The sequence below is a fragment of the Salvelinus alpinus genome, chromosome 2 (assembly GCF_045679555.1).
Source record: "Salvelinus alpinus chromosome 2, SLU_Salpinus.1, whole genome shotgun sequence".
Taxonomy (NCBI): domain Eukaryota; kingdom Metazoa; phylum Chordata; class Actinopteri; order Salmoniformes; family Salmonidae; genus Salvelinus; species Salvelinus alpinus.
The window spans coordinates 62,219,128-62,245,929 of NC_092087.1; the positions used below are offsets into that span (position 1 = coordinate 62,219,128).

At 41.9% G+C, this 26,802-nt stretch overlaps 1 protein-coding gene across 2 annotated transcripts in view; it reads right to left on the bottom strand.

The window, feature by feature from the left end:
- The window catches only part of mmp24 (matrix metallopeptidase 24), a 69,662-nt gene that overhangs the window by 25,806 nt on the left and 17,054 nt on the right, over window positions 1-26,802 (bottom strand). For both annotated transcript variants that reach the window (XM_071387260.1, XM_071387253.1), the window contains exons 2-3: window positions 15,681-15,829; window positions 12,579-12,695 (exon numbers count right to left, since the gene is read on the bottom strand). In XM_071387260.1, coding sequence (XP_071243361.1) covers window positions 12,579-12,695; window positions 15,681-15,829 — 266 coding nt within the window. The remainder of the gene's footprint in view (window positions 1-12,578; window positions 12,696-15,680; window positions 15,830-26,802) is intronic.

Sequence of the window (26,802 nt, forward strand, 5' to 3'; positions counted from 1 at the left end):
AGTCATTGCTGTGATCCCTTCCAAACACTGTGTAATTAGCCCTCTCATTCCCATTCCCCATAATAGTGTACTATACATTTCTTTATTAAATGCTTTAGGTAAAAATAATTACTCTTTGACGATTTTTGAAACACTTTGACATCTCTGTGTGTTCAGCGCCTATAACGTGGGTCTCACATTCTCCTCAATTTTCGAAACCCCAGCCTCCACTGCCACATACTATTGGTCATGTGGTGTATGTAACTATATGGTGACAACGATTAAGGCTGTGTGTAGCGGTTAGCAGTCATGATATGAAGGTTTGGCTTGGAAAGTTGTTTTTGCCTAGTCACAGACAGGTGATGTGTTGTGCACTTAAGTCCACAAGTGAAGGGAAAAGGTGACAGGATAGATAGTTCCGAGAAGGAATTATGCTGAACAGAAATATAAACACAACATGTAAAGTGTTGGTACCATTTTTCATGAGCTGAAATAAAATATCCAGAAATGTTCCATATGCACAAAATGCTTATTACTCTCAAATGTTGTGCACAAATTAGTTTACATCCCAGTTAGTGAATATTTCTCCTTCGCAAAGATAATCTATCCACCTGACAGGCGTGTCATATCAAGAAGCTGATTAAGCATCATGATCATAGGCTAGGGCTGATTTCAAGGTTTTACTGCTAACCTAGAATTTCTAAGCAAACAGCTGGAGGCAGGGCTTTCTCCTATAGAGATAATTACTTTTCATTGGCAAGATAAACAAACTTTGGGCATCCCGAGTGGTGCAGTGGTCTAAGTAGCTGTAGAGATTCTGGTGAGATTCCACTAGAGTCCAGGCTCTGTTGCAGCCGACTGGGAGACCCATGATGTGGTGCACAGTTGGCCCAGCGTTGTCCGGGTTAGGGGAGTATTTGGCCGGCAGGGATGTCCTTGTCCCATCGCGCACTAGCGACTCCTGTGGCGGGCCTGGCACAGTGCACGCTGACACGGTCGCCAGGTGTACGGCGTTTCCTCCGACACATTGGTGCATCTGGCTTCAGGGTTAAGTGGGCATTGTGTCAAGAAGCAGTGCGGCTTGGTTGGGTTGTGTTTCGGAGGATGCACGGCTCTCGACCGTCGCCTCTCTTGAATCCGTACGGGAGTTGCAGCGATGAGACAAGACTGTAACTACCGATTGGATACCACAAAATTGTGGAGAAAAAAACAAAAACGTAGGGATGACCTGCCAGCATTAAACGCTGACACTACACATCCAAATATATCTGACCAAATTATGAAAGACAATAATTTTTGAATTCCGTAAAGTCAGTGTGGAAGAAGTGAAAAATTATTGTTGTCTGTCAACAATGACAAGTCTTCGGGTTCCGACAATATGAATGGAAAATTACTGAGGATAATTGCGGACAATATTGCCACTCTTATTTGCCACATCTTCAATTTAAGCCTAGAAAGTGTGTGCCCTCAGGCCTGGAGGGAAGCTAAAGTCATTCCGCTACCCAAGGATAGTAAAAACCCCTATACTGGCTCAAAAAGCCGACCAATCAGTCTGTCTTAGTAAACTACCGGGGAAAATGGTGTTTGACCAGATACAATGCTATTTCACGGTAAACAAATTGACAACAGACTTTCAGCACGCATATCGGGAAGGACACTCAACAAGCACGGCACTTACACAAGTTACTGATGATTGGTTGAGAGAAATTGATGATACAATTATTGTGGGGGCTGTCTTGTTAGACTTCAATGCAGCTTTTGACATTATCGATCATAGTCTGCTGCTGGAAAAATATATGTGTTATGACTTTGTCTAACAGAACAAAGAGGGTGTTCTGTAATGGAAGCCTCTCCAACATAATCCAGTTAGAAGCTGGAATTCCCCAGGGTAGCTGTTTAGGCCCCTTGCTTTTTTCAATCTTTACTAATGACATGCCACTTTGAATAAGGCCAGTGTGTCTATGTATGCAGATGACTCAACACTATATATGTCAGCTACTTCAGCAACTGAAATGACTGAAACACTTAACAAAGAGCTGCAGTTAGTTTCAGAATGGGTAGCAAGGAATAAGTTAGTCCTAAATATTTCCAAAACTAATAGCATTGTATTTGGGACAAATCATTCACTAAACCCTAAATCTCAACTACATGTCATAATGAATAATGTGGAACTAAATTGTGGACTAAACTGCTTGGAGTAACCCTGGATTGGAAACTGTCATGGTCAAAACATATTGATATAACAGTAGCTAAGATGGGGAGAAGTCTGTCCATAATAAAGCACTGCTCTGCCTTCTTAACAACACTATCAACAAGGCAGGTCCTACAGGCCCTGGCTTTGTCGCACCTGGACTACTGTTCAGTCATGTGGTCAGGTGCCACAAAGAGGGACTTGGGAAAATTGCAGTTGGCTCAGAACAGGGCAGCACGGCTGGCCCATAAAAGTACACGGAGAGCTAACATTAATGACATGCATGTCAATCTCTCATGACTCAAAGTGGAAGAGAGATTGACCTCCTCATTACTTGTTTTTGTAAGAGGTGTTAACACGTTGAATGTACCAAGCTGTCTGTTTAAAATACTAGCACACAGCTCGGACACCCATGCATACCCCACAAGACATGTCACCAGAGGTCTCTTCACAGTCCCCAAGTACAGAACAGACTATGGGAGGCGCGCATTACTACATAGAGCCATGACTACATGGAACTCTATTCCACATCAGGTAACTGATGCAAGCAGTAGAATCAGATTTAAAAAGCAGGTAGAAATACACCTTACTTCACAGCGGGGACTGTGAAGTAACACACATAGGCATAGACACATGCAGACAAACATTGTCTGCATGTGCATTATACACACACGCATTATACACACAAGTACACATGGATTTTGCATTGTAGATATGGTGTAGTGGAGTATGGGCCTGAGGGCACACACTTAGTGTGTTGTGAATTCTGTAGTGAATGTATTGTAATGTTTTTCAAATTGTTTAATTTTGCCGGACCCCAGGAAGAGTAGCTACTACCTTGGCAGCAGCTAATGGGGATCCATAATAAATACACATTACACAGGTGCACCTTGTGCTGGGGACAATAAAAGGCCACTCTAAAATGTGCAGTTTTGTCACACAACACAAAACCACAAATGTGTCAAGTTGAGGGAGTGTGCAATTGGCATGCTGACTGCAGGAATGTTCAACAGAGCCGTTGCCAGAGAATTGAATGTTCATTTCTCTACCCTCAGCCGCCTCCAACATCATTTTAGAGAATTTGGCAGTAGATCTAACCGGCCTCACATTTCGTACATTATTAGCCCAGAACGTTATTTGTGTTATTACATAATGACGGAAAGAACTTTTGGATATCAGAGCGGCCGTAACTCACCAGCATTCCAACCAGATATACATCTTTCCCGAATTGTATCCTTTGTTCGTTCCCCCCAAGGCAATTTAACTTATCCCAGAAGCTGCTCTAAGATGCCGCCGGCGGAGTAGAGGTATTCGGAGTGGACTTCTAACCCGACTCAGGAGGCATGCACACCATCCACCGCTTCCCAGTATATTACTCGCTAATGTTCAGTCCCTGGACAATAAAGTAGACAAGCTCAGGGCGAGGATCTCCTTCCAGAGAGACATCAGGGACTGTAACATACTCTGTTTCATAGAATCATGGCTCTCTCCGGATATACTGTCCCCGTCCATACAGCCAGCTGGAATAATGAATTCTCCGGGAAGAAGAAAGACAGTGGTGTATGTTTTACGATTAACTACTCATGGTGTGATTGTGATAGCGTACAGGAATTCAAGTACTTTTGTTCACCCAACCTAAAATACCTCACATTCAAATGTCGACCGTATTACCTCCCAAGAGAATTCTCTTCGGTTATAGTCACAGCCCTGTATATTCCCCCTCAAGCTGATACCACGCCTGCCCTCAAGGAACTACACTGGACCTTTTGCAAACTGGAAACCACATATCCCGAGACGGCATTTATTGTAGCTGGGGACTTTAACAAAGCAAATATGAGGAAAACTCTACCGAAGTTCTAACAACACACTTCAAAAAGTGCCATTGCTATCCCTTACGGACCCCCTCTCTTCGGCAAATCAGATCACGACTCCATTCTGCTCTTCCGTGTCGAAGTAACAAAAGTTTATTCCTAGAAAAGGGGGCAGGCAAAACGACAGGGCAGGGCAGGCAGAGGTCAATAATCCAGTGTGGTGAGGCAAGGTACAGGACGGCAGGCAGGCTCAGGGTCAGGGCAGGTAGAATGGTCAAAACCGGGAAAACTAGAAAACAGGAACTATAGACAATACAGGAAAACGGGGGAAATGCTGGTAGGCTTGACGAACAAAACGAAGGAGCAAGGGGAAAAACGCTGGTAGGCTTGACGAACAAAACGAACTGGCAACAGACAAACAGAGAACACAGGTATAAATACACTGGGGATAATGAGGGGAGATGAGAGACACCTGGTGGGGAGTGGAGACAAGTATATAGACTGGTGAAACAGATCAGGGTGTGACAGGGATGCTGAACCACATCAGGGACTGCACCGTGGCTGAGGCACACAGAGTAAAGGAGGACAGTTCGTGGGACATGTCTGTTGTCGAACTAAAAGCCTTCATTTCGATTTTGTATATCTGTGGTGCACAAGGCGCAAAGAGTTTGGCATTGGAGAGCTTCTGGTCGGCTGACTATGGCTATGCATTCTTCAAAGGACCATATCCCAGAATCGATTCAGGGAGATCATGAGATTCCTGCATTTTGACAAGAGAGAAACTCGAGGCAGATGTCTCCAAGAAGACAAATTTGCACGGGTTTCAGAGGTGTGGGTGAAATTTGTTCAGAACAGCTACAAGCACGGTACTGACATCACTGTGGATGAGCAACTGTTCCCCACAAAAGCACGCCGTCGCTTTACTCAATACAATGGAAACAAACCAGAAAAGTTTGGTATAAAGTTTTGGCTGGCTGCAGATGTGAAGAGCAAGTACATGTTGAACGGCGCGTCATACCTGAGAAAGCATGAGACGCGGAGACCTGGTCAAAGATGGTGCTGAAGATGGTTGATCCTTACCTGGGGAAGGGAAGAAACATCACTACGGACAACTTCTTCACCTTACTTGACCTCGCCAAAGCACTGCTCCAAAAAAAAAAACTGCCTGGTGCGCACAGTAAACAAGGCAAGACAGGACCTGCCCCCCTCTGCTCAGAAGCAGATGGAGCTGTTCAGCACACAGGTGCTGAAATGTGAGAATGCCACATTGACCATTTACCAGGGTAAACAATGAAAGAACGTCTGCCTCATCAGCACGATGCACCCAACTGTTGCCAAAAGGAGAAGCATGAGACGGTTACCCACTACAATGCAATGAAGGTATATCTTTTTTTCTTGCTGTGTTTACATTGATTCTTTGTGTTTACACTGGCACTGTTTTGTGTAGCCTATAGAATTTGCAAGTAAGAATTTGATTGTAGCATATGGTGTACTGTATTGTATTCCAGTGCATACCACTAATAAACTTGTATTTCATTTGAAGGTGGGCGTGGATGTGCTGGACCAAATGGCGTGTGTCCAAGGCAGTACTCGAAGATGGCCAGTGGCAGTGTTCTACAACATCTTTGACCTGGCTGGCATAAACGGCTGCAGCATCAGGAGGATACGCGACCAGAGCAGAAGCGGAGGCAGTTCTAAGTGCGCAGGCACTGCAAAAAGAACAAAACTTGTAACACTTGCCAGAGAGTAGTGTGTGAGAAATGCATATGAATGCAGTGAAGAATACTTGTGTTAACTGTGAGTAGGTTATAGAGACTAAACGGTATGAGCCAGGGCACAAAGTTTGGCCAATAATTATTTTTATTTTTTTTACATTTAACTTTTTTATGATAGGGGGCAGCATGTTCACTTTTGGATGAATTGCGTGCCCATAGTGAACTGCCTCCTACTCTGTCCCAGATGCTAATATATGCATATTATTATTACTATTGGATATAAAACACTCTGACGTTTCTAAAACTGTGTGAATGATGTCTGTGAGTATAACAGAACTCATATGGCAGGCAAAAACCTGAGAAACAATCCAAACAGGAAGTGAGAATTCTGAGACTGGTCAATGTTCAATTCATCGCCTATTCAATTCCCTGTAAGATATGGATATGTTTGCACTTCCTACGCCTTCCACTAGATATCAACAGTCTGTAGAACGTGGAATGAAGCCTCTAGTGTGATGTGGGGCCAGATGGGAGGTGTTTCAGTCATTGGTCTGGCAGAATGCCAGTTCCTGGTCACGCGTGTTCCAAACGATATCGTCTTGCTTTCCATAACTTCTAGAGACACAAAGGAATTCTCCGGTTGGAACGTTATTGGATAGTTATGATAACAACATCCTGAAGATTGATTCTCTACTTAGTTTGACCAGTTTATTCGACCTGTTAAATAACTTTTTGAAGAGTTCGCCTGCATCTGCGCGAGCGTTTGGACATGTGCACTAAACATGCTAGAAAAAGTAGCTACTTAGACATAAGTAATGGACATTATCGAACAAAACAACGATTTATTGTGGAACTAGGATTCCTGGGAGTGCATTCTGATGAAGATGATCAAAGGTAAGGGAATATTTATGATGTAATTTCGTATTTCTGTTGACTCCAACATGGCGGAGAAATGTTGTTATTTTTGAGCGCCGTCTCAGATTATTGCATGGTGTGCTTTTTACGTAAAGTTTTTTTGAAATCTGACACAGCGGTGTATCTTTAATTCTATGTAAAACATGTATCTTTCATCAAAGTTTATGATGAGTATTTCTGTTATTTGACGTGGCTCTCTGCAATTTCTCCGGATATTTTGGAGGCATTTCTGAACATGGCGCCAATGTAAACCGAGATTTGTGGATATAAATATGCACATTATCGAACAAAACATAAATGTATTGTGTAACATGATGTCCTATGAGTGTCATCTGATGAAGATCATCAAAGGTTAGTGATTCATTTTATCTCTATTTCTGCTTTTTGTGACTACTATCTTTTGCTGGGAAAATGGCTGTGTTTTTCTGTGGCTATGTACTGAGCTAACATAATCGTTTGGTGTGCTTTCGCCGTAAATCCTTTTTGAAACAGACATGTTGGCTGGATTCACAACATGTGTAGCTTTAATTTGGTGTCTTTCATGTGTGATTTCATGAAAGATTGATTTTTATAGTAATATATTTGAATTTGGCGCGCTACATTCTTTCTGGCTTTTGGCCAAGTGGGACGCTACCGTCCCACATATCCCAGAGAAGTTAACCAAGTTAAATTCTTATTTACAATGACGGCCTAGCGGGGGACAGTGGGCTAACTGCCTTGTTCAGGAGCAGAACGACAGATTTTTACCTTGTAAGCTCGGGGATTTGATCCAGCAACTTTTTGGTTAATGGCGCAACACTCTAACCACTAGGCTACCGGCTATTAGCCATCCAGTTCAAATGTTTATGAGCCCAACATATGATTAAAAAATATATATATATATAAATAAAAAAGGATGTTAATTTTGTTCTACTGAGTTGTATTGCTATGATTGCTTCATATATCAGCTAATTTGTAGCATTTTAATGAATTATATTCTTGTCCCTGGTGACGGTCAGATTGACCGCTATGTAAATTATCCATGTATATTACACCTGTTGTTACAATGACATGAAACCATTTTTTCCATGTTTCATCTTTGTATTTTTAAAGCTTTAAAACAACATAACAAAATAACATGAATTTTGAATCAAATTTTGTCGTACAGTCAGAAAATACAGTATTGTCTTATTTGAGTATTTACAGTATATGTGCATCTGGATCAATCAATAGATTGTCTGACTCATTACAATTTACATTTGGTTTCCTAAGGTTTCTTATGACATATTTTAACATTACAAATGCATGAATTCATTAATTTTAAGTGCCATGTACAGTATATAAAATGTGTGTAGAATGTACATGTAACAACAAAAGAAAAAGCAGAAAAAAAAGACTAATAACAGTGAAATAACAGTGGAGACGCTGGAAGAATGGCAGTGAGCCTGGCCTTCTTACTATCCCTCACTCTGATGCTGGGTGACAGTCCTCAAAGATCCAATCAGATTCACTTGCCCAGACAGACTAAATATAGAGCGCAGCCAGTCAAGAAAACACATTTAAAGGTGCAGTAAAAATGTCTTTCCCCTCTCTCCTGTTCTACTTCACAAGACAATATTTGTTTATATCCCTGCCTTGAGGAAGAATTTCAGAAAGTGTTGCTGGATTGCATAAGTTGCACTGAAAACATAGCAAAAAAAATGTGTCGGTCGGAATGTTGATATGGAAAAACAACAGAAGATAGATGAATAAATAGATGAGTATAAATGTACAGTAATGGTGGGTCCGCTAAATGGGATGTCTGGGTGTCTCAGCGGCAGCATCTTCCTTATGGAGCAGATATGTTTAATATTCTTGACAGATTTAATCAGAAACACAGGAGCAGGTCCTGTCTAGGATGAAAAATAAGGTAGCATAGGCTTATAGTAAAAAATACATGTATTCCATAAACTAACCATAAACTTGTCAAGACAGGAGGCCAGCAAACCCAGATCTCAGTCTTAGAGCCCATCACCCAGGGACAACAAATGGATCACGGGCATGAAAGCTACCTTTGGTCCAAAAACTGACCATGACCCTTACCATATGTACAGTATATATATACAGTGGGGCAAAAAAGTATTTAGTCAGCCACCAATTGTGCAAGTTCTCCCACTTAAAAAGATGAGAGAGGCCTGTAATTTTCATCATAGGTACACTTCAACTATGACAGACAAAATGAGAAAAAAAATCCAGAAAATCACATTGTAGGATTTTTAATGAATTTATTAGCAAATTATGGTGGAAAATAAGTATTTGGTCAATAACAAAAGTTTATCTCAATACTTTGTTATATACCCTTTGTTGGCAATGACAGAGGTCAAACGTTTTCTGTAAGTCTTCACAAGGTTTTCACACACTATTGATGGTATTTTGGCCCATTCCTCCACGCAGATCTCCTCTAGAGCAGTGATGTTTTGGGGCTGTTGCTGGGCAACACGGACTTTCAACTCCCTCCAAAGATTTTCTATTGGGTTCAGGTCTGGAGACTGGCTAGGCCACTCCAGGACCTTGAGATGCTTCTTACGGAGCCACTCCTTAGTTGCCCTGGCTGTGTGTTTCGGGTCGTTGTCATGCTGGAAGACCCAGCCACGACCCATCTTCAATGCTCTTACTGAGGGAAGGAGGTTGTTGGCCAAGATCTCGCGATACATGGCCCCATCCATCCTTCCCTCAATCCGGTGCAGTCGTCCTGTCCCCTTTGCAGAAAAGCATCCCCAAAGAATGATGTTTCCACCTCCATGCTTCACGGTTGGGATGGTGTTCTTGGGGTTGTACTCATCCTTCTTCTTCCTCCAAACACGGCGAGTGGAGTTTAGACCAAAAAGCTCTATTTTTGTCTCAACAGACCACATGACCTTCTCCCATTCCTCCTCTGGATCATCCATATGGTCATTGGCAAACTTCAGACGGGCCTGGACATGCGCTGGCTTGAGCAGGGGGACCTTGCGTGCGCTGCAGGATTTTAATCCATGACGGCGTAGTGTGTTACTAATGGTTTTCTTTGAGACTGTGGTCCCAGCTCTCTTCAGGTCATTGACCAGGTCCTGCCGTGTAGTTCTGGGCTGATCCCTCACCTTCCTCATGATCATTGATGCCCCACGAGGTGATATCTTGCATGGAGCCCCAGACCGAGGGTGATTGACCGTCATCTTGAACTTCTTCCATTTTCTAATAATTGCGCCAACAGTTGTTGCCTTCTCACCAAGCTGCTTGCCTATTGTCCCGTAGCCCATCCCAGCCTTGTGCAGGTCTACAATTTTATCCCTGATGTCCTTACACAGCTCTCTGGTCTTGGCCATTGTGGAGAGGTTGGAGTCTGTTTGATTGAGCGTGTGGACAGGTGTCTTTTATACAGGTAACGAGTTCAAACAGGTGCAGTTAATACAGGTAATGAGTGGAGAACAGGAGGGCTTCTTAAAGAAAAACTAACAGGTCTGTGAGAGCCGGAATTCTTACTGGTTGGTAGGTGATCAAATACTTATGTCATGCAATAAAATGCAAATTAATTACTTAAAAATCATACAATGTGATTTTCTGGATTTTTGTTTTAGATTCCGTCTCTCACAGTTGAAGTGTACCTATGATAAAAATTACAGACCTCTACATGCTTTGTAAGTAGGAAAACCTGCAAAATCGGCAGTGTATCAAATACTTGTTCTCCCCACTGTATATACAAAAGTATGTGAACACCACCTCAAATTAGTGGATTGTCACAACCTGATCTGTTTCACCTGTCTTTGTGCTTGTCTCCTCCCCCCTCCAGGTGTTGCCTATCTTCCCCATTATCCCCAGTGTACTTATACCTCTGTTCTCTGTTTGTCTGTTGCCAGTTCGTTTTGTTTCGTCAAGTCTACCAGCGGTTTCCCCGTGCACCTGTCTTTCTCTAGTTCCTGTTTTCTAGCTTTCCCAGTTTTGACCATCCTGCCTGCCCTGACCCTGAGCCTTCCTGCCGTTCTGTACCTTTCGGACTCTGCTCTGGACTACTGACCTCTGCCTGCCCTTGACCTGTCGTTTGCCTGTCCTCTGTTTCTGTAATAAACTTTTCTTACTTCGAAACTGTCTGCATCTGAGTCTTCTCCTGAGCCTTGATATAGTCGGGCATTTTAGCCACACCCGTTTCTGACAAGTGTATAAAAATCGAGCATACAACCATGCAATCTCCATAGACAAACATTGGCAGTACTGAAGAGCTCAGTGACTTTCAACGTGGCACCGTCATGGGATGCCTCATAGGATGTCAGTTTGTCATATTCCTGGCCTGCTAGAGCTTCCCCGGTCAACTGTAAGTGCCGTTATTGTGAAGTGGAAACGTCTAGGAGCAACATCGGATCAGCCGCAAAGTGGTAGGCCACACAAGCTCACAGAACAGGTGCTGAAGCGCGTAGTGTGTAAAAATGGTCAGTCCTCGGTTGCAACACTCATTAACATCAGCAACATCAGCACAACAACTGTTAGTCGAGAGCTTCATGAAATGGGTTTCCATGGCTGAGCAGCAGCGGAAAAGCGTTCTCTGGAGTGATGAATCACGCTTCACCATCTGGAAGTCCGACGGACAAATCTGGGTTTGGCAGATGCCAGGAGAATGCTACCTGCCCCAATGCATCGTGCCAAGTGTAAAGTTTGGTGGAAGAGGAATAATGGTCTGTGGCTGTTTTTCATGGTTTCGGGCTATTCCCCTTAGTTCTAGTAAATGGAAATCTTAACGCTACAGCATACAATGACATTCTAGACGATTCTGCACTTCCAACTTTATGGCAACAGTTTGGGCAAGGTCCATTCCTGCTTCAGTATGACAATGCCCCTGTGCACAAAGCGAGGTCCATAAAAAAATGGTTTGTTGAGATCGGTGTGGAACAACTTGACTGGCCTGCAGAGAGCCCTGGCCTTTACCCCGTCGAACACCTTTGGGATGAATTGGAATGCCGACTGCGAGCCAGGCCTAATCTCCCAACATCAGTCACCGACCTCACTAATGCTCTTGTGGCTGAATGGAAGAAAGTCCCCACAACAATGTTCCAACATCTAGTGTAAAGCCTTCCCAGAAGAGTGGAGGCTGTTATAGCAGCAAATGGTGCACCAACTCCACATTAACGCCCATGATTTTGGAATGAGATGTTCGACGAGCAGGTGTCCACATACTTTTGGTCATTTAGTGTATGTTGACTATGAGGTGACAACGATGTAGGCTTTGTGTAGCTGTTAGCAGTTATGATAGTATATATATATATACTGAACAAAAATACAAACGCAACATGAAAAGTGTTGGTTCCATGTTTCATGAGTTGAAATAAAAGATCCCCGAAATGTTCCATACGCACAAAAAGCTTATTTCTCTAAAATGTTGTGCACAAATTTGTTAACATCCCTGTTAGTGAGCATTTCTCCTTTATCAAGATAATCCATCCACCTGACAGGTGTGGCATATCAAGAAGCTGATTAAACAGCATTATCATTACACAGGTGCATCTTGTGCTGGGGACAATAAAAGGCCACTCTGAAATGTTCAGTTTTGTCACACAACAAAATGCAACAGATGTCTCAAGTTTTGAAGGAGCGTTGAAATTGTTGAAATTGTTGCGTTTATATTTTCGTTCACTATAACAGAACCCCCCCTCATAAAAATAATTCCTAATTAGTAGCACATTGTTGAGGTCAGAACTGCAATTTACAGATACTCCACATGTGTAGTATCTCTTTAAAGTAATACTGTATGTCTTTGGTAGGTTTTTATCTATGAATACCTCTGCGGAAACACAGCTGTTCTTAGAGTGAATCACCTCTCAGGGGGAGTTAAACCCTTAATTTGACTTGTCAAGAAAACAACAGAGCAGTAACTGCACAGACAAAAGAAGAACCATGGAAAGGTTTGAACACAATCAACCCAAGCCTTTTCAAAGCCATTCACACTGAAATGTCCCGAAGCAAAGATCTAAAAATGAACTGTACCTGTAAGAGATCTTTCTGTCTCTCCATTTCTGTCCCGTCAGGGCGTAGCGTTTATTCCGCCTCCGTCGGCTGATGTGGGGGTGGTCAGGAACGCCACATCGAGGTTTCCTCATCCATCTTTAGAGAATGGGACACAACCCCAAATACATAATTACAGATGGAACCACACCTAAAGTATAACGTGCCTTCGGAAAGTATTCAGACCCCTTGACCTTTACCACATTTTGTTAAGTTACAGCCTTATTCAAAATTGATTAAATATTTGTTTTCCCTCAGCAACCTACACACAATACCCCATAATGACAAAACAAAAACAGGTTTTTTTAAATGTTGGCAAATGTATCAAAAATAAAAAACAGAAATACCTTATTTACATAAGTATTCAGACCCTTTGCTATGAGACTCGAAATTGAGCTCCGGTGCATCCTGTTTCCATTGATGATCCTTGAGATGTTTCTGCAACTTGATTGGAGTCCACCTGTGGTAAATTCAATTGATTGTACATGATTTGGAAAGGCACACACCTGTCAATATAAGGTCCCACAGTTGACAGTGCATGTCAGAGCAAAAACCAACCGAAGAGGTTGAAGGAATTGTCCGTAGAGCTCCGAGACAGGATTGTGTCGAGGCACAGATCTGGGGAAGGGTTACAAAAAATGTCTGCAGCATTGCAGCTCCCCCATGAACACAGTGGCCTCCATCATTCTTAAATGGAGAAGTTTGGAACCACCAAGACTCTTCCTAGAGCTGGCCGCCAGGCCAAACTGAGCCATCGAGGTGAAGGATCTTGGTCAGGGAGGTCACCAAGAACCCGATGGTCACTGACAGAGCTCTAGGTGCCTGTGGAGATGGGAGAACCTTCCAGAAGGACAACCATCTCTGCAGCACTCCACCAATCAAGCCTTTATGGTAGAGTGGCCAGACGTAAACCACTCCTCAGTAAAAGGCTCATGACAGCCTGCTTTGAAATTGCCAAAAGGCACCTAAAGGACTCTCAGACCATGAGAAACAAGATTCTCTGGTCTGATGAAACCAAGATTGAACTCCTTGGCCTAAATGCTAAGCATCACATCTGGAGGAAATCTGGCACCATCCCTATGGTGAAGCGTGGTGGTGGCTGCATCATGCTGTGGGGATGTTTTTCAGCGTCAGGGACTGGTAGATTAGTCAGGATCGAGGCAACGATGAACAGTGCAAAGTACAGAGAGATCCTTGATAAAATCCTGCTACAGAATACTCAGGACCTCAGACTGGAGTGAAGGTTCATCTTCCAACAGGACAACGACCCTAAGCACACAGCCAAGACAACGCAGGAGTGGATTTGGGACAAGTCTCTGAATGTCGTTGAGTGGCCCAGCCAGAGCCTGGACTTGAACCCAATCTAACATCTCTGAAGAGAAGCTCCCCATCCAACCTGACAGAGCTTGAGAGGGTTTACAGAGAAGAATGGGAGGAACTCCCCAAATACAGGTATGTCAGGCTTGTAGTGTCATACCCAAGAAGACTCAAGGCTGTAATCGCTGCCAAAGGTGCTTCAACAAAGTACTGAGTAAAGGGTCTGAATACTCTTGTAAATGTGATATTTAAGTTCTTTATTTTTAATACATTCGCCAAAATTTAACAACCTGTTTTTGCTTTGTCATTATGAGGTATTGTGCGTAGATTAATGAGGAAAAAATACAATTTAATCAATTTTAGAATAAGGCTGTAACGTAACAATTTTTTATTTTATTTAACTAGGCAAGTCAGAACAAATTCTCTACAATTACGGCCTACCCCAGCCAAACCCTAACCCGGACGACGCTGGGCCAATTGTGCGCCGCCCTATGGGACTCCTAATTACGGCCGGTTATGATACCGCCTGGAATCGAACCAGGGTCTGTAGTGACGCCTCTAGCACTGAGGTGCTGTGCCTTGGACCGCTACACCACTCGGGAGCCCCTCCGAATACACTGTAGGGAACATGTTATTTAAAGCCTGCAGATGTAATGCTTTATAAGTTGTTATAAGCATTTATGAGCTTTGTAACATCTTAAAATAATGTTATGTGTCTCTATGCATCAATATTTCAACTGACTCAAAATGGCTAGTATTTAATCAGAATCATTATGAGATGATTATAAGACATAAGGGGGTCATACTAACTGGATGACTCACACTAAACTGCAGTGTTGGATCTAGGAACACAAGCATTTCGCTACACCCGCAATAACATCTGCTAAATATGTGTATGTGACCAATAAAATTTTATTTGAAATTATTCCAATGCTCTGTCGTTCGCAAAATACTTTAGTCTGAGACTTCCATCACTGAAGTCGTTTGTGGTGTTGTACAAAACAAAGTCATCAGCGATTGGATTGTCTCTAACCAATCAGAGTATCAATGCCAATGACACATTTTCAAACCGCCACTTTACCCATGTGTATTCTGGCTCTGGCCCAACCCATCGGTTTCTGGACCAATCAGACGGCCCTGAATGTGTTTGCGTTCGGTGAAAAGTCGGGGAGGTACTCAGATCCAGACTCGTTACAGAGGAGAAACTAACGTCCGTGGGCTGACGTAGCGTTTGTCAGAGCGAGGAGTCTGGGTAGCCATGCAAGGGTCCTACATATTTAGTACGAATTTCCTAATATTTGAGTCATAAAATGAAGCCAGCATCTATATTAGATCTCGTTCTCATTACACACTTGTATTATTAACCTTTATTTAACTAGGCAAGTCAGTTAAGAACAAATTCTTATTTACAATGACGGCCTACCGGGGAACAACTGCCTTGTTCAGAACAACAGATCTTTACCTTGTCAGCTCGGGGATTCAATCCAGCAACCTTTCGGTTTCTGGCCCAACGCTCTAACCACTAGGCTACCTGCCGCCCCACTTTATTGATCCAAACCGTGAAATTGGTTTATCGCCATGGTCCTGTACTGAATAGGTCCAAAATACAGACAGCATGGCAAGTCAGTAAGTATTTCAAAAAGTGTAGTAGGACAATGCATAATAGTCAATGCAAACAAAAACATCACGTCTCGTTTGTATAGGAGGATCTGATTTTTATGTAAATTACCCCTTTAAAGCCAATGAGAAAGTGACAACGACACTCACTCTATGGTGGTCTGATCCAGGATTCCAGTCACTGGGATGCCATAGAATCGCTGCATGGCAGCGACTGCCGATTGCATGGCTTTCTCTGACCGCAGGTCCGACGTTCGGATGTCATGGGGGAGCAGGTAGCCATAGTTCTTCAGCCATGTCTGTGGAGGAGAAAGAACAAGAGAGACAGGTGACTGCGTAACCTTCCACAAAATCACTGCACTTAAACTGACAGCCCTCTCGGGTCTCCCTCTTTAATCTCTTTCATGGCGGTTGGGGAGAGCAGATGCGGAAGTAGGGTCCCCTTTAACTGCGTGCCACAGTATAAAAGGCCCTTTAAAAGGCCCTCCTCAATTGAGCTCATTTTGGTCATGACTATTTTAACGGAGGGGGGTTTCACAGGCTGTCTGTCCTTTCTGTAGGGGATCCAGCACCAATAATAACACTACAAGGTAGCTGATATATAGAAGACAACACAAGGGAGTCAAGCCTTCGAGGCTAAACATTAACTAGGCTTAGCACCCCTATGATTTGTAATTCATTTGCATTTACATACGCTGAATTTAGTTTGTTATCAAATTGTTTTGTTTGCATCCAGCTCCATTCATTTAAATGGGGTCCCCTTTTGACCTTTGCACCCTTGACAGCTATCAATCTTTGGTAAATATCCGGTCAAGTGAGAAGAAAGGTGCTGGGTGTCTAGATTTTGAGGGTGTTTTTCTTTTTTTAAGACACTTTATTAGTGATTTATACACAATCCTATCTGTTTACTGTAAATTATAAAACTGAAGGTATTGTCTGGTAACACACAAGATCAATTACATCATCAACAATGAAAAACTTAATAGGATTTCATTTGAATTGGTATGTATTGCACTGAGGAACAAAACCTTGCTTTTATCTTGGGTTTCATTCAGCCAGTCCAGAGCAAATGTACTACAACCTCCCTCTGATAATGGAGTCTCAAAGCCTCCGAATACTCTGTGTGTGTGTGTGTGTGTGTGTGTGTGTGTGTGTGTGTGTGTGTGTGTGTGTGTGTGTGTGTGTGTGTGTGTGTGTGTGTGTGTGTGTGTGTGTGTGTGTGTGTGTGTGTGTGTGTGTGTGTGTGTGTGAGATGCATGCGTGCGTGCCTGTGTATATGTGCATGTAGAACACTTTCAACTGAAGCTCAGGGGAAATGACTCAAATTAAATAATTCACCAGTACTATTATACAACAATTACTACAGCATCATTAAAGCTCAACACACAGGCAATGTCAGTAGCATGAAGCCACCACAAACCAAGACAATGGGTTCCTTATCCCCCATACCAGGCAAAACAGACAGCAAGTAATTTGGACAGGCTTCAGTGGGCTTATTGTTTCCACAGTAAAAAATAAAAATAGCCACATGCTTCACTCGCTTAACAATTTAAAAATGTTGGCTGAATATGAGCAGGTAGTAAGACAGGCCACTTCATACTGTATTTCTGCAATATCGTGTGAAAAATAGAGGAAAATATGGGATAGTAGGTGTAGTAGCGGATTAATGAATAACATTATTGAATATTTGCTCAAGAGGGTTGTCATTTTATTTGTATTGAAAATGAAAGAGTTGGCATACCGGTATGCAGTATTTGCTCATTCTTTGCAGAAAGAATTCCCTTATCAACAATTAATGCAAATGTAGATTTGTACATTAGATTGAGGGTAATGACATTGCAGTCTTTGAAACATAACTACAATTCCTTCTCAATTTGATTATAAGTAGCCCTGAAGAAAATAAACAATAACTCAAGAAACAGCCACTGATGTGATCAAATTATAGGCCATGAACTAGGATTTAACTCCCTCACAATCCTTATCCAGAGTTGCTACACCCCAGTTGACATTTCCTGCTCCCCAAAGTCAACAGCTAGGTTACTTCCCCAGGAACACTATAGCCCATCCTTCCTTCCTTCCTTCCTCCCTCCTTTTCAGTGATAATAGATCTGAATTGGTTTGATTGGTGAAAGTAATAGGTTGTTAACCACTGATCTGTGATTATCTCAAGGAAATAATTATGCATTTCTGAGGTATTCGAAAAAGGCCAGTAACAACACAAAGAAAGTAAAGACTATTCTCTCCAACATGGTGGTCGTTTTTGGGCTGTTTGATCCCTGACCCAGTAGAATAGGCTGTGACTCTTTGCCTTCCTCTCGTCTAATTACGTTCACAGCAGATCCTCTCTCCTCCACATTTCTACTCAGCTTCATTCAGACTACAAAAAACGACCAATCATTTCAGGTCCAGTATCATGTGATTCAGCAGACTGCTGGCATTACACATCTGGCTAAAAGACTACTGTAGCGATGCTGGAGTCACTTTTATTGATAACTTTGACAACTTCTGGAAACAGAAGATACTCTACAAGAATGACGGAGTCCATCCAAATCATCTTGGCTCTTGGAATCTGTCCATGCATTTCAAGGCTGCGTTGAAACAATGACTGGTAAATGATCCAAGTTAATCTCAGTTAATCCCTACCATTGTGACAATGAGTCGTCATAATGCTGCATCAAATGTACATGATCTTAGGGGCATTGGCAAACACAATGTAAGTAATTAAATTTATGTACCCCTAATTGCACCGAATACATCTGTTTATCCTACAGCTATTGTAAGCAGTAATCATGAGCATATAAACCAGAGTTACACTGTCAGCACTGAGGCGGTGTGCAATGGTAGGAAGACCACTTTATGCAGCTCACCCTGCACTATCAGCTCCAATGTAAATAACATGAGTAAGTCTACGTCTGATAAGCTTCACAATATAATAGCCATATTTAGGAAAACCAAAGTTCCAAAGGCTGGGCCTAATATAGTGTAGAAGTATTGTAGTGATTCATATGATAATGATGTAAAGAATATTTGCTGGTCTGTGGTGTGTAATGAGGAGCAACCAGACGCTGCACTTGACGCACTTATGAAACTACTTATTCCAGTTACTAATAAGCACGCACCCATTAAGAGAATGACTGTAAAAACTGTTAAATCCCCTTGGATTGATGAGGAATTGAAAAATTGTATGGTTGAGAGGGATGAGACAAAAGTATGGCAAATAAGTCTGGCAGCCCAACTGATGGCCAAACGTACTGCAAATTAAGAAATCATGTGACTAAACTAAAGAAAAAGAAACTACACTATGAAACAAAGATAAATTATATAAAGAATGATAGTAAAAAGCTTTGGGGCACCTTAAATGAAATTTTGGGAAAAAAAGCCAACTCGGCTCCTTTATTTATTGAATCAAATGTCTCATTCATCACAAAGCCCACTGATATTGCAAACTACTTTAATGACTTTTTCATTGGAAAGATAAGCAAACCTAGGGATGACATGCCAGCAACAAACACTGACACTACACATCCAAGTATATCCGACCAAATTATGAAAGACAAGAATTGTACTTTTGAATTCCATAAAGTCAGTGTGGAAGAGGTTAAAGAATTATTGTTGTCTATCAACAATGACAAGCCGCCAGTGTCTGACAATCTAGATGGAAAATTACTGAGGCTAATAGCAAACGATATTGACACCTCAATTTAAGCCTACTAGAGAGCGTGTGCCCTCAGGCCTGAAGTCATTCCGCTACCCAAGAATAGTAAAGCCCCCTTTACTGGCTCAAATTGCCGACCAATCAGCCTGTTACCAACCCTAAGTAAACTTCTGGAAAAAGATTGACCAGATACAATGCTATTTTACAGTAAATAAATTGACAACAGAATTTCAGCATGCTTCTAGGGAAGGACATTCAACAAGCACGGCACTTACACAAATGACTGATGATTGGCTGATAAAATGATTGTGGGGCTGTCTTGTTAGACTTCAGTGCAGCTTTTGATATTATCGATCATAGTCTGCTGCTGGAAAAACGTATGTGTTATGGCTTTACACCCCCTGCTATAATGTGGATAAAGAGTTACCTGTCTAACAGAACACAGAGGGTGTCCTTTAATGGAAGCCTATCAAATATAATCCAGTTAGAATCAGGAATTCCCCAGGGTAGCTGTTTAGGCCCCTTGCTTTTTAAAGTTTTTACTAGCGACATGCCACTGACTTTGAGTAAAGCCAGAGTTTCTATGTATGCAGATGACTCAACACTATACACGTCAGCTACTACAGCAACTGAAATGACTGCAACACTCAACAAAGAGCTGCAGTTAGAGTGGGTGGCAAGGAGTAAGTTAGCCCTAAATATTTCTAAAACTGGAACAAAACACTCACTAAACCCTAAACCTCAACTAAATCTTGTAATAAATAATGTGGAAATTGAACAAATTGAGATGACTAAACTGCTTGGAGTAACACTAGATTGTAAACTGTCATGGTCAAAGCATATTGATGAAGTAGTAGCTAAGATGGGGAGAAGTCTGTCTATAATAAAGTGATGCTCTGCCTTCTTAACAACACTATCAACAATGCAGGTCCTAAAGGCCCTAGTTTTGTCGCACCTTGACTACTGTTCAGTCGTGTGGTCAGGGGCCACAAAAAAGGACTTAGGAAAATTGCAATTGGCTCAGAACAGCTGGTCCTTGGATGTACACAGAGAGCTAATATTAATAATATGCATGTCCATCTCTCCTGGCTGAAAGTGGAGGAGAGATTGAATTCCTCACTACTTTTATTTATGAGAGGTTGAATGCACCGAGCTGTCTGTCTAAACTACTGGCACACAGCTCAGACACCCATGCATACCCCACAAGACATGCCACAAGTAGTCTCTTCACATTCACCAAGTCCAGAACAGACTATGGGAGGCACACAGTAGTACATAGAGGCATGACTACATGGAACTCTATTCCACATCAAGGAATTGACGCAGTAAAATTAGATTTAAAAAACAGATAAGAAAACACCTTATGGAACAGCGGGGACTGTGAAGCAACACAAACATTGGCACAGACACATGCATACACACACAGACATATGATAACATATTTACTATACATACACATGGATTTAGTACTGTAGATATGTGGTAGTGGTGGAGTCGTGGCCTGAGGGCACACAGTGTGTTGTGAAATCTGTGAATGTATTGTAATGTTTTAAAATGGTATAAAATGCCTTAATGTTGCTGGACCCCAGGAAGAGTAGCTGCTGCTTTGGCAGCAGCTAATGGGGATCCATAATAAATACAAAATACCGGGGTCACCGTAATAACAGTTCGACAGCATTTTTTTTTAATAAAGACACATTTTCTCCTCTACAACGCTCCTGACTGCATGTGCTGCGATATAAATAGAATGAATAGAATAGGTGTCCCCATTCATGTCAATGATGGCATAATAGGTGGACTGGTGGCCAGTGCAAGGAACAAAGCAGGAAGTGAAAGAAGGAAGTGTACCCACCAATATGTGCTGTGTTGATTGTTGATTCAACTCAACTGACATTTCAAAAAACACATTCCATTGCATGATCCACATCAGTTAACATCATTCGAATGAACATTCTACATTACTATAGAAATTATTGCATCACAATACCAGGCAGCCTTTGCAAGTGTTAAAACGGTCAGCTGATTCTAGCCGTCCTTTATGGTTAGCTCTAGTCGGGCAGTTTAGTCTCCTATTCAGAGGACCATTACTTTTGTTAGTGTGTTATTGATCAAAGTCCCGCCAAATACTTATCATCACATCTCGTTCAGCCTATCAGCAGCCTTAATTCCCGGGACTTCAGTTTCAGTTGGTCTATGACCCCAGCACGCTGTGTGGTCAGAAACGTGCTTTCCCCATCCTGATGAGCACTTCCACAGTTTTCCCTCCTGTTGAACTTTTCCTCCTGTGGACTAAATCCCTGTATGTCTGATGTTTAATTAACCACAGTTAATGTCAGTTCTCAAAGGACATGATTCTCGGTTATCTGAACCATGAGTGATCAGATGTGTGTGTGATGTGTGAATGTGGACATCTTCTTCCATTAGACTCCCCCGAACCTGGACATCCGCTTCATCCTTGTTCTGACCGGACATTTTGTAGTGGTTGCTACAGGCCTTAAGCCAGCACCTAAGATTTTTTATTACATTCATGGTCCTTCGATTCTCTACAACCCTACCCCTATTTTACAGCAAGTGTACCCATGAGTTTACCTGTCAAATTGCCAGGGTTAGAGGTTCCAAGCCTGTGCTATTCATTCTGTTTGTTATATGCATGTGTGCTGCTGCTGCTGCAGGGAGGGGGGCGCAACGAAGGCAACCGTCAGCAAGGAGAAACAAAGTCTCATCACGTTAAAAGTCAATGTTACCGTAGAAATGGACTCAACCGCATGAATGCCCGGCCGTCCCGTCTTAAGTCAGCTGTTCGTCCCCCCAAAAAATATATATCATAATAATATACACACTGAAAAAAAATACAAACGCAACATGGAAAGTGTTGGTCCCATGTTTCATGAGCTGAAATAAAAGTTCCTGAAATGTTCCATATGCACAAAAAAAGCTTATTTCTCAAAAATGTTGTGCACAAATTAGTTTCCAACCCTGTTAGTGAGCATTTCTCCTCCTCCAATTAAAGGCCACTTTAAACAGTTCTGTCACACAACGCAATGCCACAGATGCCTCAAGTTGAGAGAGTGTGCAATTGGCATGCTGACTACAGGGATGTCCACCAGAGCTGTTGCCAGATAATTTAATGTTAATTTCTCTACCATAAGCCGCCTTCAATGTCATTTTAGGGAATTTGGTAGTACGTCCAACCGGCCTCACAACAGCAGACCACGTGTAACCACGCCAACCCAGGACCTCCACATCCGACTTCTTCAACTGCAGGATCGTCTGTGACAAGCCACCTGGACAGCTGATGAAACTATTGGTTCTCACAACCGAAGATTTTCTGCACAAACTGTCAGAAACCATCTCAGGGAAGCTCATCTGTGTGCTTGTCGTCCTCAGCAGGGTCTTGACCTCGTGGCTGACTTCAGGGGCATCGTGGCTGACTTCAGGGGGCAAATGTTCACCTTCGATAGCCACTGGCACGCTGGAGACGTGTGCTCTTTACGGATGAATCCCGTTTTTAACGGTACTGGGCAGATGGTGACCGGTTTGCTGATGTTAACATTGTTAACAGAGTACCCCATGTTCCCCATAATCCCGGTGAGGTTATGGTATGGGCAGGCAGGCATAAGCTACGAACACAACTGCATTTTATCAATGGCAATTTGAATAAACAGTGATACTGTGACGAGATCCTGAGGCCCATTGTTGTGCAATACATCAACCGCCGTCACCTCATGTTTCAGCATGATAATGCACAGCCCCATGTCTCAAAGATCTGTACAACATTCCTGGAAGCTGAAAAAGGCCCGGTTCTTCCATGGCCTGCATACTCACCAGAGATGTCACTGATTGAGCATGTTTGGATGCTCTGGATCAATGTGTACAACAGCGTGTTCGAGTTCCCGCTAATATCCAGCAACAACCCACATTACACACACCTGGCAACCATCATTACGCACACTCAATCAATCACATTTATTTATACAGCCTTTTTTACATCAACCGATGTCACAAAGTGCTATACAGAAACCCAGCCTAAAACCCCAAACAGCAAGCAATACAGATGTAGAAGCACGGTGGCTAGGAAAAACTCCCTAGAAAGGAAGGAACCCAGAAATAAACCTAGAGAGGAACCAGGCTCTGAGGGGTGGCCAGCCCTCTTCTGGCTGTGTCGGGTTGAGGTTAGTACATAGCCAAGATGTTCAAACTAGAGGTCGACCGATTAATCGGAATGGCCGATTAATTAGGGCCGATTTCAAGTTTTCATAACAATCGGAAATCTGTATTTTTGGACACCGATTTGGCACCGATTTTTTTTTTTACACCTTTATTTAACTAGGCAAGTCAGTTAACTTCTCTAGGATAGAGGGCAGCATTTTCCCGTTTGGATAAAAAGCATACCCATATTCAACTGCCAGCTACTCATCATCAGAAGATAAGATATGCATATTGTTAGTAGATTTGGATAGAAAACACTCTGAAGTTTCTAAAACTGTTTGAATCATGTCTGTGAGTATAACAGAACTTATTTAGCAGGCGAAACCCCGAGGACAAACCATTCAGATTTTCTTTTTGGAGGTCACTCTCTTTTCAATGGATTTTCATTGGGAATACAGATTTCTAATTGACCTTCTTGCAGTTCCTACCGCTTCCACTGGATGTCAACAGTCTTCAGAAATGAGTTGAGGGTTTTTCCTTTGTGTAATGAAGAAGTACTGTTAGATAGAGGCGCATGACCAGAAAGCATGCTACAGATTGTTTTAATCCTGTATTGAACACAGATCATCCCGTCTTCAATTTTATCGATTATTTACGTAAAAAAATACCTAAAGTTATATTACAAAAGTAGTTTGAAATGTTTTGGCAAAGTTTACAGGTAACTTTTGAGATATTTTGTAGTCATATTTCACGAGTTGGAACCGGTGTTTTTCTGGATCAAACGTGCCAAATAAATTGACATTTTGGATATATATCGACGGAATTAATCGAACAAAGGGACCATTTGTGATGTTTATGGGACATATTGGAGTGCCAACAACAGAAGCTCATCAAAGGTAAGGCATGAATTATATTTTTATTTCTGCTTTTTGTGTCGCGCCTGCAGGGTTGAAATATGCTTATCTCTCTTTGTTTACAATGGTGCTAACTCAGATAATAGCATCGTTTGCTTTCGCCGAAAAGCCTATTTGAATTCTGACATGTTGGCTGGATTCACAACCAGTGTAGCTTTAATTTGGTGTCTTTCATGTGTGATTTAATGAAAGTTAGATTTTTATAGTAATTTTTATAGTAATTAATTTGAATTTGGCGCTCTGCATTTTCTCTGGCTTTTTGCCAAGTGAGACAGTAGCGTCCCGCCTAAACTCAGATTTTTGGATATAAATATGAACTTTACAGAACAAAACATACATGTATTGTGTAACATGAAGTCCTATGAGTGTCATCTGATGAAGATCATCAAAGGTTAGTGATTAATTTTATCTCTATTTCTGCTTTTTTTTACTCCTCTCTTTGGCTGGAAAAATGGCTGTGTTTTTCTGTGGCTATGTACTGACCTAACATAATCGTTTGGTGTGCTTTCGCCGTAAATCCTTTTTGAAATCAGACATGTTGGCTGGATTCACAACAAGTGTAGCTTTAATTTGGTGTCTTTCATGTGTGATTTAATGAAAGTTAGATTTTTATAGTAATTTTTATAGTAATATATTTGAATTTGGAGCTCTGCATTTTTACTGGCTTTTGGCCAAGTGGGACTTTAGCGTCCCACATATCCTAGAGAAGTTAAGAACACATTCTTATTTTCAATGACGGCCTAGGAACGGTGGATTAACTGCCTTGTTCAGGGGCAGAACGACAGATTTTTACCTTGTCAGCTCGGGGATTCAATCTTGCAACCTTACGGTTATCTAGTCCAACGTTCTAACCACCTGCCTCTCATTGCACTCCACGAGGAGCCTGCCTGTTACGCAAATGCAGTAAGAAGCCAAGGTAAGTTGCTAGCTAGCATTAAACTTATCTTATAAAAAATAATCAATCAATCATAATCACTAGTTAACTGCACATGGTTGATGTTATTACTAGTTTATCTAGCGTGTCCTGCGTTGCATATAATCGATGCGGTGCGCATTCGCGAAAAAGGTACCTAACCATAAACATCAATGCCTTTCTTAAAATCAATACACAGAAGTATATATTTTTAAACCTGCATATTTAGCTAAAAGAAATCCAGGTTAGCAGGCAATATTAACCAGGTGAAATTCTGTCACTTCTCTTGCGTTTTTTGGGGTATATGCAACAGTTTGTGCCGCCTGGCTCGTTGCGAACTCATTTGCCAGATTTTTACGTAATTATGACATAACATTGAAGGTTATGCAATGTAACAGGAATATTTAGACTTATGGTTGCCACCCATTAGATGAAATACGGAACGGTTCCGTATTTCACTAAAAGAATAAACGTTTTGTTTTCGAGATGATAGTTTCCGGATTCGACCAAATTAATGACCTAAGGCTCGTATTTATGTGTGTTATTATGTTATAATTAAGTCTATGATTTGATAGAGCAGTCTGACTGAGCGATGGTAGGCACCAGCAGGCTCGTAAGCATTCATTCAAACAGCACTTTCGTGCGTTTTGTCAGCAGCTCTGCTGTTTATGACTTCAAGCCTATCAACTCCCGAGATTAGGCTGGTGTAACCAATGTGAAATGGTTAGCGGGGTGCGCGCTAATAGCGTTTCAAATGTCACTCGCTCTGAGACTTGGAGTAGTTGTTCCCCTTGCTCTGCATGGGTAACGCTGCTTCGAGGGTGGCTGTTGTCGATGTGTTCCTCGTTCGAGCCCAGGTAGGAGCGAGGAGAGGGATGGAAGCTATACTGTTACTCTGGCATCCTATAGTGCCTATAAGAACATCCAATAGTCAAAGGTATATGAAATACAAATGGTAGAGAGAAATAGTCCTATAATTCCTATAATAACTACAACCTAAAACTTCTTACCTGGGAATATTGAAGACTCATGTTAAAAGGAACCACCAGCATTCATATGTTCTCATGTTCTGAGCAAGGAACTTAAACGTTAGCTTTCTTACATGGCACATATTGCACTTTTACTTTCTTCTCCAACACTTTGTTTTTGCATTATTTAAACCAAATTGAACATGTTTCATTATTTATTTGAGGTTAAATTGATTTTATTGATGTATTATATTAAGTTAAAATAAGTGTTCATTCAGTATTGTTGTAATTGTCATTATTACAAATACATTTTAAAAAATCGATTAATCGGTATTGGCTTTTTTTGGTCCTCCAATAATCGGTATCGGTATTGAAAAATCATAATAGGTCGACCTCTAGTTCAAACGTTCTTAGATGACCAGCAGGGTCAAATAATAATAATCACAGTGATTTTAGAGGATGCAACAGGTCAGCACCTCAAGAGTAAATGTCAGTTGACTTTTCATAGCCGATCATTAAGAGTATCTCTACCGCTCCTGCTGTCTCTAGAGAGTTGAAAACAGCAGGTCTGGGACAGGTAGCACGTCCGGTGAACAGGTCAGGGTTCCATAGCCGCAGGCAGAACAGTTGAAACTGGAGCAGCAGCACGGCCAGGTGGATTGGGGACAGCAAG